At 59.6% G+C, this 16,142-nt stretch overlaps 2 protein-coding genes across 3 annotated transcripts; both read right to left on the reverse strand.

The window, feature by feature from the left end:
* Positions 1-569: 569 nt before the first annotated feature.
* On the reverse strand, positions 570-4,725 carry TRIP6 (thyroid hormone receptor interactor 6). Its single transcript, XM_055561678.1, has 9 exons — positions 4,421-4,725; positions 4,027-4,154; positions 3,811-3,936; positions 3,154-3,540; positions 2,740-2,833; positions 2,463-2,632; positions 1,580-1,758; positions 1,198-1,318; positions 570-1,062 (listed from the first exon to the last, which is right to left on the reverse strand). The coding sequence occupies exons 1-9, from the start codon at positions 4,527-4,529 to the stop codon at positions 931-933; spliced, it is 1,446 nt and encodes a 481-aa protein (XP_055417653.1). The 5' UTR covers positions 4,530-4,725; the 3' UTR covers positions 570-930.
* Positions 4,726-5,010: 285 nt separating this feature from the next.
* SLC12A9 (solute carrier family 12 member 9) lies at positions 5,011-14,592 on the reverse strand. 2 transcript variants are annotated; one of them, XM_055562182.1, is made up of 14 exons: positions 14,469-14,592; positions 13,491-13,743; positions 13,143-13,277; positions 12,558-12,689; positions 11,618-11,926; positions 10,687-10,794; positions 10,457-10,568; positions 9,770-9,927; positions 9,589-9,671; positions 9,299-9,423; positions 8,953-9,145; positions 8,615-8,789; positions 8,225-8,371; positions 5,011-6,284 (listed from the first exon to the last, which is right to left on the reverse strand). In XM_055562182.1, exons 2-14 carry the CDS (start codon positions 13,669-13,671, stop codon positions 5,398-5,400), a joined length of 2,745 nt encoding a protein of 914 aa, XP_055418157.1. In that variant the 5' UTR covers positions 13,672-13,743; positions 14,469-14,592; the 3' UTR covers positions 5,011-5,397. The 2 variants fall into 2 exon arrangements, with proteins under 2 accessions (XP_055418157.1, XP_055418156.1); XM_055562181.1 differs by having other exon boundaries at positions 13,491-13,713; positions 14,469-14,587.
* Between the last annotated feature and the right edge of the window lie 1,550 nt (positions 14,593-16,142).

Here is a 16,142-nt window from a genome sequence, read left to right on the forward strand (position 1 = left end):
GGGCGGTAGACGCCCCCTCCCCCCTCGGCCGAGAGGGAGCGCTTCCTCCCGCCGAGGTCGAAGGTCGCGCTTCCCCGGATGTGTCCGAAGTCTAAACCAGTTGGCATTCAGCCGCTTTCCCCTATGTTTAATCGCGGAGCACCCCCGACTTCATCAGGAATGGTTCTCCCCTCTCCTTGCGCAGGGCAGAGGTTTAGGGACGCTTCCGTTTTCGCGGATACAGCAACCATTTTAAAGCATTTCCCACCATTTTGTGATCCCACCAGAGAACCAGCGGTTATTGGTTGTCAGTATGCGCTACCTGCAAAACGCATTGTTCCTGCTCTTCTTCCACAAAGGCACCCGATCTTTAAGTAAAAGTGGCAGACCCCAACCAGCACCTTGATGAGATCGGTTGTAGGTTGTGAGCCTGACAGCCAAGCAGGATCTGGGCTGCCCCAGATTAAATGCACCACCACCCCAGGGATAACAAAAAAGTCGTTGTTCAGTGAGTTGAGTGTGAAGACTTTAGGAAATGCTGCCTTTCTTGCACATACTGCAGCCTTGTTCCCAGGGCTTGTGGCGGGGTTGGGAGGGGGGAGTGTCTCTACAGAAACTACTTTTAAAACAGTGTACAATGGAGTTGCAAAAAACTGACCCAGGACTAGGAAGACCCTTCCGATCTTGGTTCTGCCATTTGGGAGCCATGCAACCTGAGGAAGTCACTTCTCAGGTGAAAATGCAGGCCAGTCACCACAACCTGCTTGTGTTGGGTTGATGTGAGAGTATCAGATGAGACAACAGACTTTAAAGTGTTTTGTAAACTCTGGCTGGGTTGTTATTTCGTGACTGGAGGCAAGGAGACAGCATTTGGTGACAAAGTTATAAAGGTGGTTGTCGGGGAGGGTGATGGATGGGAAGGGAGGGCACAGCAGGTGCTCCTCGGGAGACTCAGCAGTCGGTGGTGACGGTGGCCGAGAGCTCCTGGATCCGCCAGGCACTGCAGGTCTTGCACAAGATGTGCCCATCCAGTGGGTAGCAGCCCTGACACTCACCCTCAGAGGAGAGCAGCAGCCCACACTCCTGTTTAGAAAGAAGCAGCAGCTTCCCATCAGGCTGGGACCCCTGAGATCCTTTTCCATCATGCTTTACCACACCCAGCGCCCCAGACCCCAATAACCCTTCCCCTCCCCCCACCGTTGCCCAGGCCCCCCCTACCTCACACTTGTAACAGCCAATGTGAAAACTGCGATCCAGAGCTACGATTCGCACGGTCTCCTCCTGACCTGGTTCGGGCATGATGGCCCCACCACATACTGAGCATCTTGGGGCAAACTTCCTGGGGGTGGAAGGGAACCCAGGAGGCTGTCAAGCCCCAGGGTTGGAGGGGACTAACAGTAGATCCCAAAGAAGGCGGGACAAGGCAGGAGATGGGAGAGACCAAAGGGAGGTAGAGTTTGGGATCTTAGGGAAAGAGAGAAAGAGGCACAGCCAGGGTTGCCAAACAGGAGAGGCTGGTACTGCAGTGGGAAGGAGTCATGAGGAAGATGGGAAAGGCCAGCCCAGACATCCTGAGACAGAAGCTGGGGACCCGGCTGACCTGTGGAAATCCTCAATGCAGTGGATCTGGCTCGTGGCATCCACAGTGAAAGGAATGCCGTCGAGGCCGCGGTGGCACACCACACAGGTGAAGCAGCCCGGGTGGTAGGCCTTCCCCATAGCCCGAAGAATCCGGTCCAGGATGGGCTGGGAGCACGTGGAGCACTTCTCCAGGGTGGCCTGGCAGGAAGGAGGATAGGAAGGTCGGGGGCTGGGGAGACCCGCAGGAGCCCTTACAGGCATCCGTCTAGCCTATCCATCTTATTTCTCTATCTACCTGCATGGGATTCAGTGAAAGGTGACCTTGAACAGATCTGAGTACTGACCCCAGCACTGCAGCTTCCTGGACAAGTTATTTAACCTCTCTGAGCTTCGTTTATCCTTCAGCAGTAGTAGCTGCTTCACTGGGATATTGTGGGGATTTAGCACGTTCCTGTAAATCTAAAATAAATGCCTGGGACTTTACTGGCGGTCCAGTGGTTAAGAATCTGCCCTGCAAGGCAGGGGACCTGAGTTCGATCCCTGGTCTGGGAAGATCCCATTCGCCTCAGAACAACTAACCCCATGCACCACAACTACTGAGCCTACACTCTAGAGCCTGTAGTCTGCAACAAGAGAAGCCACCACAATGAGAAGCCTGCGCACCGCAGCTAGAGAAAGCCGGCTGGCAGCAATGAAGGCCCAGCGCAGCCAAAAATAAATAAATGCTTCACACGTATGAGGGAATATCGTCCTTCTCCAGCAGCCAGTGTGGCGCTCCTTACTTCATTCATCCCTTCTTCTCGTTTATCAGTGTCAGTTCCCCTGCTTCAAGCCCTATTCCTCTAGTTTCCAACTCATTTATTCTAGTTGGATGGAAGCCCTCCCGGCCCCCAACCACTCACCACATAGCAGCTCTCACAATACGCCCTCCTCTCCACGGCGTAGAAATGCTGGCCCCGGAGCTGGGCCCGGCATGTAGAACACACAAAGCAGCCCACGTGGAAGACGCGATCCAGGGCTACGACCCCGGCCCCATCCCCGACCACGTCTTCTCCGCACCCACCACAGCGGCCTGGGGACAGGGAGGGACAGGGTCAACCCCCTCACAGGCCGGGAAGCCAGATCCGCTGTCCATCTGACTCTGCAGTCCCACCTCCCTGAGGTCGGGGGTCAGCTCACCGAAGTACTCCCCGCTGGGCGGGTGGTTCATGTCGTGCACCAGCTTCTTGGTCAACCTCTCAAGCTCCTCCTCGGGAGGCTGGCTCAGGGGGACCTGGGAGGTGAGACTCAGGGGTTTGGCCCTACCTCTAGCTCCCAGTGCTGTCACTGAGGGTCCCGAGGGTGACCAGACCGTTCTACCCAGAAAGCTTATCACAGAACAAGTCCCAGCCCAGGGGCCGGGGGAGCCCCTCTGGCAGCCAGGGTGTAGATCTAGGCCCCTCCGTCTTTTAGTCCTGACCTGCCCTACATCCACAGGGGATCCAGAGCCCCAACATCCCAGACCTCCAACATTAACACCCCCTCCCCTGCACCCCACCCAGTCAGCATCCAGTTGTCTTTGATGGACCCGAAATCCCAGGGCCCAGGGCTTACCTGGGGCCCATACCCGCCTCCTCTTGCGCCTGCAGGGCTGGAGACCCCCGGGGCCTCCTCCTTAGCCCCCGGCCCTGGCTCGCGGTGGCTCCTGTAGCCAGCCCCCCAGACTTCACCTCGGCCTGGGAGAGGAAAGTGGGGGCCCGGGGAGGACCCGGAGGCCTGAGAGGCCCCCCGCCTGGGAGGGCCACAGCCTCTCACGGGTTGTGCCACTTTCACTTGCACAGGGAAGGCAGGGCCGGCGGGGGTGCTGGCCGTAGCATAGGAGGCCGGAGTGGGGCCCCCATAGGGGGACCCTGGGAGCGGTGGGGGAGGAAGCGCCCCTCCATTCGGCCTCAAGGGGCCTGACCCTGAGCGGTAGGCTGGGGGCTCAGGGGGCTCGTAAGCCTGGGGAGAGACGCAGAGCGGGAGTGAGCTGGGCCCATTTCCAAGACACCCATCTGTAGGAACCCCCCCACCCCTTGGGGCACCCAGGCAAGAACCAGCTTTGACAAGGGCCCCGGAGTAAGCATCCCTCACATGGGGCTTGTGGGCGGGTGTGGGGGGCGGGGGGAGGTTTGGGAATGGGGGGATTCAGAGTAGGGACCAGGCTTCAGGGGGGAGGGGCGGGGTCAAGGATTGGAAGGGGAAGGGGCAGGGGCAGGACAGGGGAGTCACCTGCCGGTCAGGCCGCCGCAGGGCGTGACCTCGACCCCCGTCCAACTCAGCCAGCATGCTGGTCAGGGAGTCTATCTCAGCATCCAGACTTCCCGGGCGCAAGCCCCCCCTGTCTTGGGGGAGGCCCTGGGGAGGGAGCAAAAAGCAGGGAGAAATGCAAATCCCACGGTCTCCCCCCTGGCCCAAATCGCCCCATCCCCCAGTGCCTGTGCTCACCTGTGAGTGCTGGGGTGCTCCGTGGCACCCCACCCAGGCCAGCCCCCGGTCCTCCGGTCCCCCGGGGGTCTGGTAACACTGCTCGGATGGGAGAGGGCAAAAATTGACCCGGGGGTGGGGCTGGAGCGCTGGGGTGAGGGAAGAGAGAGCCAAGGTGGGGATGAGGAAGGTCAAGGTGACGACGCCCGTGGAGGCCACTCTTCACCCTTGAAGAGGGACTCACATCTTGAGTCCCTCTTCACCCCCGCCCCCCCGCCCTGCACCTGGGGTCCGCGAATGGGGCTGGGAGGGGAAGGGGCGGCAGGGGCCTGCTCAGTGGGGCGCGGACGGCGCAAGGCAGAGCTGAGAGTGCTGGTGGCCCGGGGGCCTCTGGGCCTCACTGGGGCTGCCTTACCTGCTCCATGGGCCGGGGGAGGCCCTGAGGCCCCTCGGGGGAACGCTCTCCCCTGAGGGGCTCGAGCGGGCTCCGGCTGCTTCGGGGGGAGCCAGGTGGGCCCGGACATGGTCTGGAAAGGGGGACTTCAGACAGCGGGTCGGGCCCCACGGAGCCCCGGGGCTCTGACTTGGATCCCTTCTTCCGTCCCACACCTTGCTTGGGACTCCAGGAAAGAAACTTTTTCTGGTTTTTTTTTTCCCCTTCCTCCCTAATTTTGGGGATGGCCACGCCCCTGGTGACATCATCGCATTCCTGGGGGAGGGTCACGTGGCCCCCTAGGCCCTAAACTGCCGTCCCTCCCCGAGTCGGGCCCCCTCCTGCGAGCAGGGAGCGCTTTCCTCCGGAGCCCGAGTCTGCGGGCTGCCGGCAGCCTGCATCTCCACCAGCACCCCCCCACCCCCAGGCCAGCGCCCCGGGTCCCACACGTGGCCACCTCCCTGCTGAGAGTCTCTCCAACGCTCTTCTGTCCCCATCCCCCATACAGATTTCTCCCTCTTTCCATCCCACGTACCACCCCCCCTCCTTCCAGAAATGCTCAGCCGGCACTTAGTGTTTTGATCTTTTATTCACATTGAGCAGTTAGAAAAATAAAACAGAACAAAAACATCACAACCTCAGGGGTCCAGGGGGGTCTGTTGGGGCGGGGGAGACTGAGGTAGCCTAGAGTCACAAGCGGAGACCCAGCCCCCGTCAAGGCACGGGTGAAGGCAGGGAGGCCCACAGGGAGGGCCGTGGACTCCTTCCCCGGGAAGGTGGTGGGGACAGCTGCCCTGCGTTAGTAACTGCACCCGGGGCCGGGAGACCAGGATGCCCTAATACGTCCACCAGGGGCCGAGACCCACGTGCGAGGCTGGCAAGAGGCAGCCCTTCCCCTTCTCACCCTACGCTCAAGGTGGGCCACAGGACCTGGACGCTCTCTCTGCTTGGCGTGGGCATCAGAGATCAGTGCAAGTGACAGGGGTGACACCGTGAATGAGCAGCGTGGGGCCCAGATCGCGGCTCAGAATTTCCAGGAGCGCCAGGTAGCGCAGGTAGCGGGCAGAATCAGCAGGCGGCCGTGGCAGGTACAAGAAGGTGAGGGCGGTGGCGGGCCCCACCTCTCCATCCCCTTCCTCAGGCCCACCGGGCCCTCCTCTACCACGCCCCTGCTGGGCCCGAACCAGGGCGTTGGCGCTGCATGCCAGGGCCTCTGCCTCAGCGTCTCCCCGCCTGCCGTTCACAAAGTCCCCTTCCTCCTCCTCCTCCGGCTCCTCGGAGGCAGCCCCCTCACCCCACACCACCTCCCGCACCTCGGCCCGGATCCTCAACTGGCTCAGCAGTGCCCGCAGCCGCCCCTCGGCTGCCCCCGGGGCCTCCCGAGGCCCCAAGCACAAGAAGATCCGGAGGCGGGCACTGTGCCAGGCAGGCACCATGCCCAAGATGGTCGCCATCTGCAGCAGGAAGAGGCCGCACACGTCCACGTAGCCGGGCCCGCCCCGCGGCCGCAGCAGGTTGAGGGGCCACACGTCCACGTGGTGTGGCTGGGAGGTGCCCCCAGACCCCCGGCTCAGCCGCTCAGGGGGCAGGGCCCCACAGGCCCGGGCCAGGACCACGTTCTTGTTCATCTTCAGGGCGTCTGCCACGGTGGCCACATAGTCCTGGGGACTGAGAGCCCGGGGGCTCCCAGGAGCCCGGGGTGGAGGGAACAGGGTGCTCAGGGCCGGGGCCCCAGCCTCCTGGGTGCCATCCGCAGGCTCAGAGAAAGCCGGGTCAGTCAGGAAGTGATCCTGGGGTGCAGCATCGTCATAGAAACCCAGGACCAGCGTGTTGGGCTTCATGCCACCTGGGGGGCAGAGAGGTAGGGGAGAAGGAACCCAGGGGAGTTAGACGAGTGGGCTGAGCTCACAGAGCACCAACGGGCGCCCACTGCCACACTGACAGTGCCGTGTGTCAGCCGTCAGGCATGACGTGTGCACTGTGCTTGGCCTCTTAAGGCCACACTACGCACATTTGCACAATAACTTTCCGTGTTCCCAAACACTTTCACATGCGTTGATTTATCTCCATGACTAATCTCCCCCACCTAAATAGGCAAAGTGCGCCCTAAAGCTTGCTTTAACTAAGGAGCACTTCCGGTCCATGGCAGTAGGATGCATCCATTCTGGGCTTCAAGCCGCACACCTTTTCGTGATGGGAGGTAAGCCTGACTCCACTGGCAGATGGGGCCCCCCAATTAACCAAGCTCATGGCCTCGGCTCCCAGGGAGATAACGCTTAGATCCTGCTCGCGGAGGATGAAAGCTCAGGACGGGGGGCTGCACAATCCGTTTCTAGGACTACAGAGTCCTAATGATGGCCTGTCCAAAGCACAGCCCCCAGTGAGCTTACCACCTGGACACTGACCGGGGGCCCCGTACTGTTGAAAGCACTTCATATTTTTAACTCATCAGAGCCCTGAAGCAACGCTATGAGATAGAGAGTATTACTCACCCTCTCTTACAGATAAGGAACCTGAGACCCAGAGTGGTGAAGTCACTAGCCCAAAGGCTCATGGCTGGTAGACTCTGGGGCCAGCAGTGACCATGATGTCTTGGGCACCAGAGCCCGTTCTCTTAGCCACTAAGTGGGTGGTGGCCAACCACAAAGCCCCCAGTCCCTGCTGACAGCTCAGGCTTTAGCGTCTGAACAACCAGTATGGAATGGGATCGTTTCCCCTGTGGCAGGGTTGGGTTTACAAGAAGACTCAGACCTCTTCTAAGACCCATTCTCAAGGGGCAAATGGTTTACTCAAAATCTATCAGTAAGTCAAATTCTCCTTGCAAGGGAACTAACTGCTTAAAGAAAACCTTTCCCTTTTTATGTGAGTTATTTTCAGAGGGATGAACTGCATGAAAGGTGTGGTCTCTGGGTCCAGCCTTCCCCACAAAAGATGGGACTGGAGGAGATGCTGCAGGGTCTATCTGATACTATCTGATAATGCTTGCTAACACCCCTAGAACTCCTTACCAGGTGGGAACTCCAACCGATCTTGCAAATTAAACTAGTCACACCCCATTCTGAGCATTTTCCAGGGTTCTCATTGAAACCACCCAAACGAGCAGGGCAATGTCCAACAGCTGAACTTTAGCCAGACTATAATGGGGCAGGAAGCATGCACTCAGGGAGGGCGCAAACGTTAGTCCTGAGACTGAGAAAGGAGGAGGCGGCTCATCAGGGGTTTGGAGGAAGGTGGGGTGCTGGGCCAGAGGACATGGTCACAAAGCCAGGAACATTCCACTCCATCCGAGAGCATCAGCCACTCCCCTGCCACCCTTGGCACTCTTTGTAGTGTCTGGGGACCTCGTTAGTTACATCACTTCCCCCTTCTCTGCTCAAGTCTCAGCTGAGATACTATCTCATCACAAAACCTTGTCCACCACATCAGTGACCACGGTCTTCCTCTTTCTGAACTCCAGTGGTTGGAAAGCATCTGCCCTGGATTTTGATGGGGGCAACACCTAGCCTCAAATCCTTCTCCCACTGTCCCCAGGAAAACAACACGCTCTTCAGAGCCTGTGCCCCAATCATGGGTCAGAAAGAAACCAAAAAAGCCATGTCCTTCCATCTCTAGTCCTAAGGCAGCTCCTCAGAGACCTCCTCACACACTGTCTTTTATCTTTGAGAATCAAGTCCTGTCTGCACGAGACGGTGGGTTCCTTTCGGAGTCTGCAATCTGTGGTTTACTCTCGGGGGGGAGGGGAGCAGAGACTGAGAGGGGCCACAGAGCGGGCCGAGGGCAGCTCACCAAGACCGGAGATCCGCAGCAAGTGCTGAGCTCCCTGGCGCACGGAGGGTGAGAGGGTGAGATCCACAAAGGCCTTCACTTGAGCCCGGTCCACCAGGCTCAGCCATGCCCCGTACTGCGGCTGCACAGGATCCGAGGGCAGAGAGTCTGCAGAGAAGGCAGGCAAACACATGTGGGCCAGACTCGTGTACTTTCTCCTCAAGTCCAGATCCCACATGGGCAGAAAAGAAGGGTCTGGGCAGGGACGTGACTGGTAGGAAGGGCGATCTGGGAAGACTGCAAGAGGTCTCAGGGACACCAAGAACACAAAGAGTGTCTGGGAACCAGAGGGAGAGAGAGGGGATGTGGCGGGGGGGGGGGTGGGTGTGGTATGAGTGGAGGGCAACTGACCGAGGTCTCCCAGGGTGACATGGCCCAGCACGTAGAGACCCCCTTTCTTGAGCTGGTTGGCCAATCGCAGCAGAGGCAGGGCACCCCGCGGGTTCCCCACCAGAAGCAGCAGCTGCGGCCGCCAGAACTTCACGTGGTCCTTCCGGACGTCCAGCCGGAGCAGGTACTTCCGCACCTGGGGTCAAGGGGAGGTGGGGGGAGGAAGGGCTCTGGCAGATGACCCTCATCCATCAACTGGGATGGGAATCAACCCGAGGTCTCCCCGGAGCAGGGGTGTTCCCAACCCGCCTCTTCCCTTCCCCAGCCGGCCCCACACTCCCCCTGCCAGCTCCCTGGACCTGGTGGAAAAGCAGGGCCTGGCTGACGTAGCCCCAGCTGCTGGGCCCTCCTCGAGCAGTGAGCAGGGCAGAAAGCAGGCCCATGAGGAGCAGGGAGCCGCCGGCAGCCCCGGGGCTGATGAGGAACATCATGAGCAGGCAGGAGGCCACCCCCAGCAAGCAGGTGTGCCAGGAGAAGAGGTTGAAGGTGGGGCTGAGGGCCGACAGAGAAGGAAGAGCGCTTGAAACAGCCCGAAATCACATCATCACCTCCGCTCCCGCCCGAAATCTTGCGCTTGGTCCCAGGCCTTCCCGCCGTTGTTACTCCCACCCTTCCTCTGGGGACACAGGCGGCTCCTTCTCTCACCGGAAGTTGGGGGCAGAGGCCCACTCCAGGCTCAGGCAGGACAAGTCCACGGCAGCATAGGCCACCAAGTAGAAGACGGTGACCACGGCGGCCAGCGTGTTCAGCTTTCCGGCCAGGAGCACCAGCTGGACATGGACCAAAAGGCTGGGCGCTCGTTCCCGCCCCCATCAAAGGCCAACACATCCTGCCACCTTGGGTACGTCTCCCCGCATGCATGCCCAACCCTCCCCAGTCCCAGGAGTGTAACCGGAGGGGCTGAGGGTGAGGGCAACTCGAGGAGACAGGCTTACCTGCACGAGGCCCCAGGAATACAGCACAGCCCCCCAGGGGTTCCCCCCTCGGGATACCACCTTGGCCGGCGCCAGGATCACTCCTGTGCAAACAGAAAGGCGGTAGGCAGAAAAGTGAGCCCGGGGCGAGCAGGGGACAGAGACAGGCACGGGAAGGTGCAACCAGGCAGGGGAAACCCACCGAAGAGGTCATCCTGGGCCAGGGCATGGAGGATGCGGGAGGCGCCAATGAGGGAGCTCATGGAGGCGGAGAGTGACGTGGCGTAGATCCCGACCAGCACCAGTGGGGGCCACAGGCTGATGGCTCGGAAGAAGCCGTAGTCCTCCTGCAGCAGCACCCTACAAGCACGGAGAGGAGGAGGAGGCCGGAAATCAAGGTGCGTCCACCCCCAGGGACCTGGTGAGAACAGTGCTCTCAACACTGGGCAGGTTCAGCGCTAGGTGTTCTGGACTGACCCCAGCCCTGACCTCAAGAATCATACTGATAGACGGAGTGGGCCTGGGGGTCAGACTGGGCGTTCTACTGGTTGTCATTGGGCTGCTGTGGATTTCATCACAGGGTGGACGTTCCCAACGGCATAGGCACAAGAGGCCACATATTTATAGAGCCACCAATTGACTGGCAAGCCCCACCCCCAGGCCACATGCTGACAGCAGCCCAGGCAGGAAGCCAATGCTGGCTTCCGGTGGGTCCTTACCATGGCGCCAGCCTTCCCCATTTCAGGCATCAGCTCCGACTCACTGCCCAGTTTCCACACACCTCAACCATGTAGGCATCTCCCACCCCCACTCCCAGCCAGCGCTTCATTTGGTGAACCAGGTGTGACAACTCCGTTCCCACACCCCACTCCACCCCGTGCCCAGGCACCTGTCACACGTGAAGCTGGAGAGGAAGAAAAGCAGGATGTAGATGAAGAAAGTATAGGCAACAGCAACGATCGTGCCCAGAGGAATGGCCCGGCTGGGGTCTTTCAGCTCCCCTGGAGGGAAGGGAGCAGAGGGGGAGGGTCCTCCACCAGCCCCCACATCCCTGAGCCCCCACAGCACCTTGGAGGGGCACCAGGTGGCAAGGCAGCCCCCTCCCCCAAGGACGCTCACCTGACATGTTGGCCCCAGCCATGATGCCCGTGCAGCCGTTAAAAAGAACAGCAAAGACGCTGGCAAAGGTCATCATGGCCCCCGTGGTGTAGTCCTTGGCGTAGCCGGCTGAGGAGGAGGGATCATTCCCAGGGACGAAAGGGTGTCAGCATCCCTCCTAGGGATCCAGGCGTTTTGGCCCCGCCTCCCTTCCCTCCTATTCTAAAACACACCCCTTGCCTCCCCACCACCCTGACCAGCTTGCCAAGACCCCAGCTCTGACCCCCGTCTCTGGCCTGGGCTCAGCTGACTTCATCTCCTCCTTCTCCCCCATGCACCTCTGTTCTTCCCTCCACATCTTCATCCACACTCTTTCCTAGCTGCCTTCCCTCACCCTCCTATCTGAGTTTTCCAACCCCTGGGATTTCCCTGCTGGTCCAGTGGCTAGGACTCCAAGCTCCCAATACAGGGAGCCCGGATTCAATCCTTGGTCAAGGAACTAGATCTCACATGCCACAAGTAAGACCCAGCACAGCAAAACAAACAACAATGAATTTCCCAGCCCCACTCAGGCCACTTATAGCTCTACCAGCTTTCCCGACCCCCTGGCCACCCAGCTCATACCCAGGTCTCCCTCCTCTGGACTCCTCTATGATTCTTATCTCCTTAAATCATACCCCATCCTAATATGCAATTTGTTTCCTGAATGCACATCTTATCTCTCTGATTAAACAAGTTCCTCTAAGGCAGAGACTGTCTCGTGGTCATTCTTGCTGGGCCAAACACAAAGCGGCCAACAAGTGCCCAACAGATTCTAATCAACCTGTTCCAGGTCCAGTCTCTCACCACTGATGATCTCTGACATCTGTTCTCATCCAGAGATTCCAAGCCACCCCCACCACGGGCTCACCCCTTGCCCTGAGAACCCCCAGAACCCCTGCACCCAGCTCACCATCCAGATTAGCCTTCAGGGTGCTGCTGTTGAAGCCAGTGAAGTGGCCGACCTGGGGTGGCAGGGAGGAGCCATTGGGGCCAGGCCGAGGAGCCAACGGGATGTCCCTGGGCCCCACAGCCACAAAGCTGACCAGCACGGAGGCCAGGGAACCAGAGACCAGCAGAAATGTGAGGAAGGAGGCCCTGGCGTAGAGGCCGGCCCCCAGGGTACAGACCCCGCCCACCAGGCCCAGCAGCAGGGAACCGTAGAGCAGGCTCCAGCCGTAGCCCTGGGGCAGGACCCGGAGGCCACTGGACCCTGAGGCATCTGCAGAGAGGAAAGAACAGTTAGATGGCCACGCCTCCAAGGAGGGACCCCAGTCATGACTCAGAGCAGGCAGAGACCCCATCTTTGGCCCACTTGTCCTCAGAAAGGCCATCTTTCCCACTCCCCCACCCAGCTGGACTCCCCTGGTAGCTCAGACGGTAACGAATCCACCTGTAATGCAAGAGACCCAGGTTCGATCCCTGGGTCAGGAAGATCCCCTGGAGGAGGGCATGGCAACCCACTCTAGAATTCTTGCCTGGAGAATCCCCATGGACAGAGGAACCTGGCGGGCTACAGTCCACGGGGTCGCAAAGAGTCAGACATGACTGAGAGACTAACACTTCACCCAACTGTACTCCAGCATCCTAGCCCTCCGTGGGGGGTACCGGCAATCTTGCTTTGTCAATTTTCAGAGTGTCAGCCTGCCCTCCCCACCCCCACCCCCCGACTAGATGGTGAGCTCCTCGTGGGCCAGGACATTCTCTAGGATGTCTGCACGAGGCTGGGCACACAGCAGGCACTCAAGAAAGTGCGTCTGTCCCAGGAGAGGGCTTCTCCCCCTGCTGTGATCCCAGAATCCCTGACCCTGAAAATCCTCGGGGCCCCCCAGACCAGAGTGGGGTGCACAGACCAGCCCCGAAGACGTCAAGTATGGCCTCCACCAGCCCCAGCAGGGAGACGGCGCAGCCACAGACGTTAGCCAGGTAGAACATCAGGCCGATGCTGCCGCCAACCTCAGGCCCCAGAGTCCGACTGATCATGACTGAAAGTGGAAGTAGTGGGTGAGTGTTAAGGGAAAAGAAACTGAATCGGAATGGGAGGCAGGGCCCAGGCACAAAGCACCGTGCAGCTGGCCCTCCAGGCCTTTTCTCCCTGAACACACGGGACTCTTCCCAGAGGTGGTATGTCCCAGTGCGGCCACTCCCTAGCCACGTGGCTTTGTCCAAGTCACTAGCACTCTTGAATGTCCTTGTTCATAAGATGAAGACTATCTGACAGGACTGTTAGAACCAAAATGGCAGCCACGGAGACACCTGGTGGACTCAACCACGGTGGCTGTACCGTGTAAGGCCATGCTGGTGACCTTCTCCATACCAACCTGTCCACTGGATGTTCATTAGAACTGGCCTGCCCCCCAGGAGACGCAGGGAGGGGCCCTCTCCTCCCCCCATAAGACAGAAGAGCCCAGACCACCGTCCACCCAGGTTGAGGATACAGTAGGCTCCGCCCCCTCGCACAGCTCCGTTGGTGGCGATGGCACAGACGGAGAGCACGGTGAGGGCCAGGATGACGTAGGCAACCAGGAGCATGGCCAAAGCCTGAAGCAGACCAGCATGACCCACCACAAACCCTGGGACAGGAGTGGCAAAGCAGGTCAGATGGCGGCTCACCCCTCCTGCCCCTCCCATCCCTCCCACCCTGAGGTCATCAGTTACCTCAGGGCAGAGCTAAGCCCAAGGCCACTGGGGGCCCCTCCCCCAAGCCCTTCATTCACCAGCTTCTCCCAGGGCCCTTCCCCAACCTCATTCCAGTCCCAACCTTGAGTAAACCAGCGCCAACTCACCAATCCTCAAGAACACCACTATACTGAACATGGACAGGACTGTGGGCACCACCACACCCAGGAAGGTGGAGAGTTTCCGGGCCGGTGCCCCTCCAGGACCTCCGGCCCCATTGGCAGGGAAGGAAACCCCCTCCTCCCCCAGGAGCCGGTAGGCCAGCAGAGGAGAGTTCTCACTGGCCATGGTCGAGAGCAGGCAGAGGAAGCCACCAACGGGTTACAAGGCCTGCAAAGAGTTTGCTGAGTGGAAGCCGCTCTGTGGAGACCCCACGAAACACGTCTAATCAAACACCCAGAAACTTCCTCCAAAAGGACACACACACACACTCACATTCACGTTCACCAGCAACTCCAAGAGTTAATGGGGGTGGGGGGCAGGCTGATCCTGGCCACTGCCCCACCAATGGTAGGCTCCAAGTCTCAGGACCGGGTACGAAGGCCCCTCCCAGCTCCTGGGGCCACCCCTTCCCCCATATCCCTGAGAGGAGGGATGGCATTGGCTCTGGAAAGGTGCAAAGATCTTCCACCTTCTTAACTAGCAGCACAAGAGGAAGCAAATCCCTCAAAGGGGAAGTGAGTTATGGACAGGCGGCCCTCCTCACCCGTTCCTCCGGGGTCCTGAGCCGCCCCCCAAGATCCTCCATGCAATCACCTCATCCCCGGGCAATAGGAAACTTCTCAATCTTCCAAAGCCCCGCCCTCCATCAACCCTCTTCTCTCAGCCCATCTCAGACAGCCTCCTCTCTCTTTAACCTCACCAGATTCCTCCCACCCACACAAGGCATTCCCCAAACTCTACCGACCCCGCCACTCCCCGACGACCAAAACAAAAACATCATCGGCCGGCCACACGAGGTGGTCCTCTTTCCTGCACCGGTTCCTTCCCATTTTCTCCCCGGGGCGGGTTGGAGCGGGCCGAGATTCGCTTCACCCCGGCCAGGCGCACCCTTACAGCCCGGGTGTGGCAGCGCGCTCACTCACCCACTGGAGGACGCAGCCGCTCGGGGGTAATCCCCGAGAGCGGGAGGGGTCTGCTACTGGCTGAGGGGGCGCGGGTGCCGGAAAAGACAGCTGCGGCTACCGGGATGCCAGGCCTGGATCCTGCCCCCGACCAGCACACACGCGCCCCATTGGTCCCCGAGCCCGGCCCCGCCCCGTGGGCGCGCCCCGGGGAAGCCCCGCCCCAGTGGGCTAACGCTGGCAGCGCGGCTCCCCGCCCCACGTGCGAAGGGGGTGCTGCCAGGTGTCGCCCCTCAGACGCACGTCTCCGGCACGGTGTTGGCCACAGCTCCCACTGCACCCATCACCCTGGTGCAAACGAGCGCCCACCGCGTGGGCGGGACCCCACTCGGAGCTGGGCGGTGACGCTGCTGAAAGGGGCGTGTCCTGACGGCTGAAGGCCTCCGGCAGGTGGGGGGGCCACGACACCTGGCCCAGGTGTGCCGCTAGGAAGGCAGGGCCCTGTCGGCCTACGCCTTAAGGGGTCCGCCTCTTCCAGCCTCCGGGATCCCCGTCCTGTGCACCAGGTTCCAGCCCCAGCCCTCACCCCTGCGGCGCCCTCCACTAGCGCCGGGTCCAGCCCACCGGCTGTTCTTCTCGCTTCCACCACCTGAGGGCGCCATTGGCTGCCGATCCGGGCGAGCCCTGGAGGCGCTGGCCTTGGTTGGTTCAGTCTCGTCCCCCACCCGCTCTCGTGGTTCCCTGCAAGGTTGCCCCCTCCAGCAGGGATTACAGGACTTGTGAACCTTCAGGAGTCAGGATTCCCCTCCTAACTCTTTACGGCCTTCCCAGGTGGCTCAGCGATATAGAATCCGCCTGCAATGCAGGAGACGGAGACGCGGATTTAATCCCTGGGACGGGAAGATCCCCTGGAGAAAGAAATGGAAGATTCCCTGTAGATGAAAATGGCAACCCACTCCAGTATTCTTGCTGGGGAAATCCCATGGACAAGAAAAGCCTGGCAAGCTGCAGTCCGTGGGCTTGCAAGAGTCAGACACCATTTAGTGACGAAACCACCACTGCCCACCTCAACTCTTTACAGGTATGGTCAACATTGGCAGCACCTGGCAACATCCCATCCGTCAACTGTAGATAAACCCTCCTGCATAAGGTTGCTGCGCAAGCTCAATAAACTTGAATAGGCACTTGAGAACAATACTGAAATGCTCAATAAACTATCTGCATACCGTACTGTATTAAATATGCATAAGCACTTTGTGAGGTGGATCCTGCTATGATTTCCATTTTTCACAATAGGAAATTGAAGCTTGGAGAACTTCAGTAATAATTTCCTAACTTTCATAGAGGCCTTTGTGGTTACACTGTCATTTGAGCCTCAGGAAATGAACACTGCTTTTCCTGCCACTGGGCTTTGGCTGTAAATTAGCCGTAACATTTCCCTAGGAGAGGAAGAGATTCAAGCCAGTGCAAATGTGGCTTTGCCAGGGAGCGGTCTCATGAGCAGTAAACTGTGGCATTTTCATCAGTCATCCCTGCTACCCACAACACGGAGTTTGACTCCAGGGTCTCTCTCACACCCCTCCTATTACAATTTTTGGTGATTTCAATATCCGCATTGATAAGACTTCCAACACTCTGGGCTGGCATGTGCTTAACTCGACTTCTGCATAGATGTCAGTCTCCATCCTACCCAAT

Source organism: Bubalus kerabau, chromosome 23 (genome assembly GCF_029407905.1).
Source record: "Bubalus kerabau isolate K-KA32 ecotype Philippines breed swamp buffalo chromosome 23, PCC_UOA_SB_1v2, whole genome shotgun sequence".
Classification (NCBI taxonomy): Eukaryota; Metazoa; Chordata; class Mammalia; order Artiodactyla; family Bovidae; genus Bubalus; species Bubalus kerabau.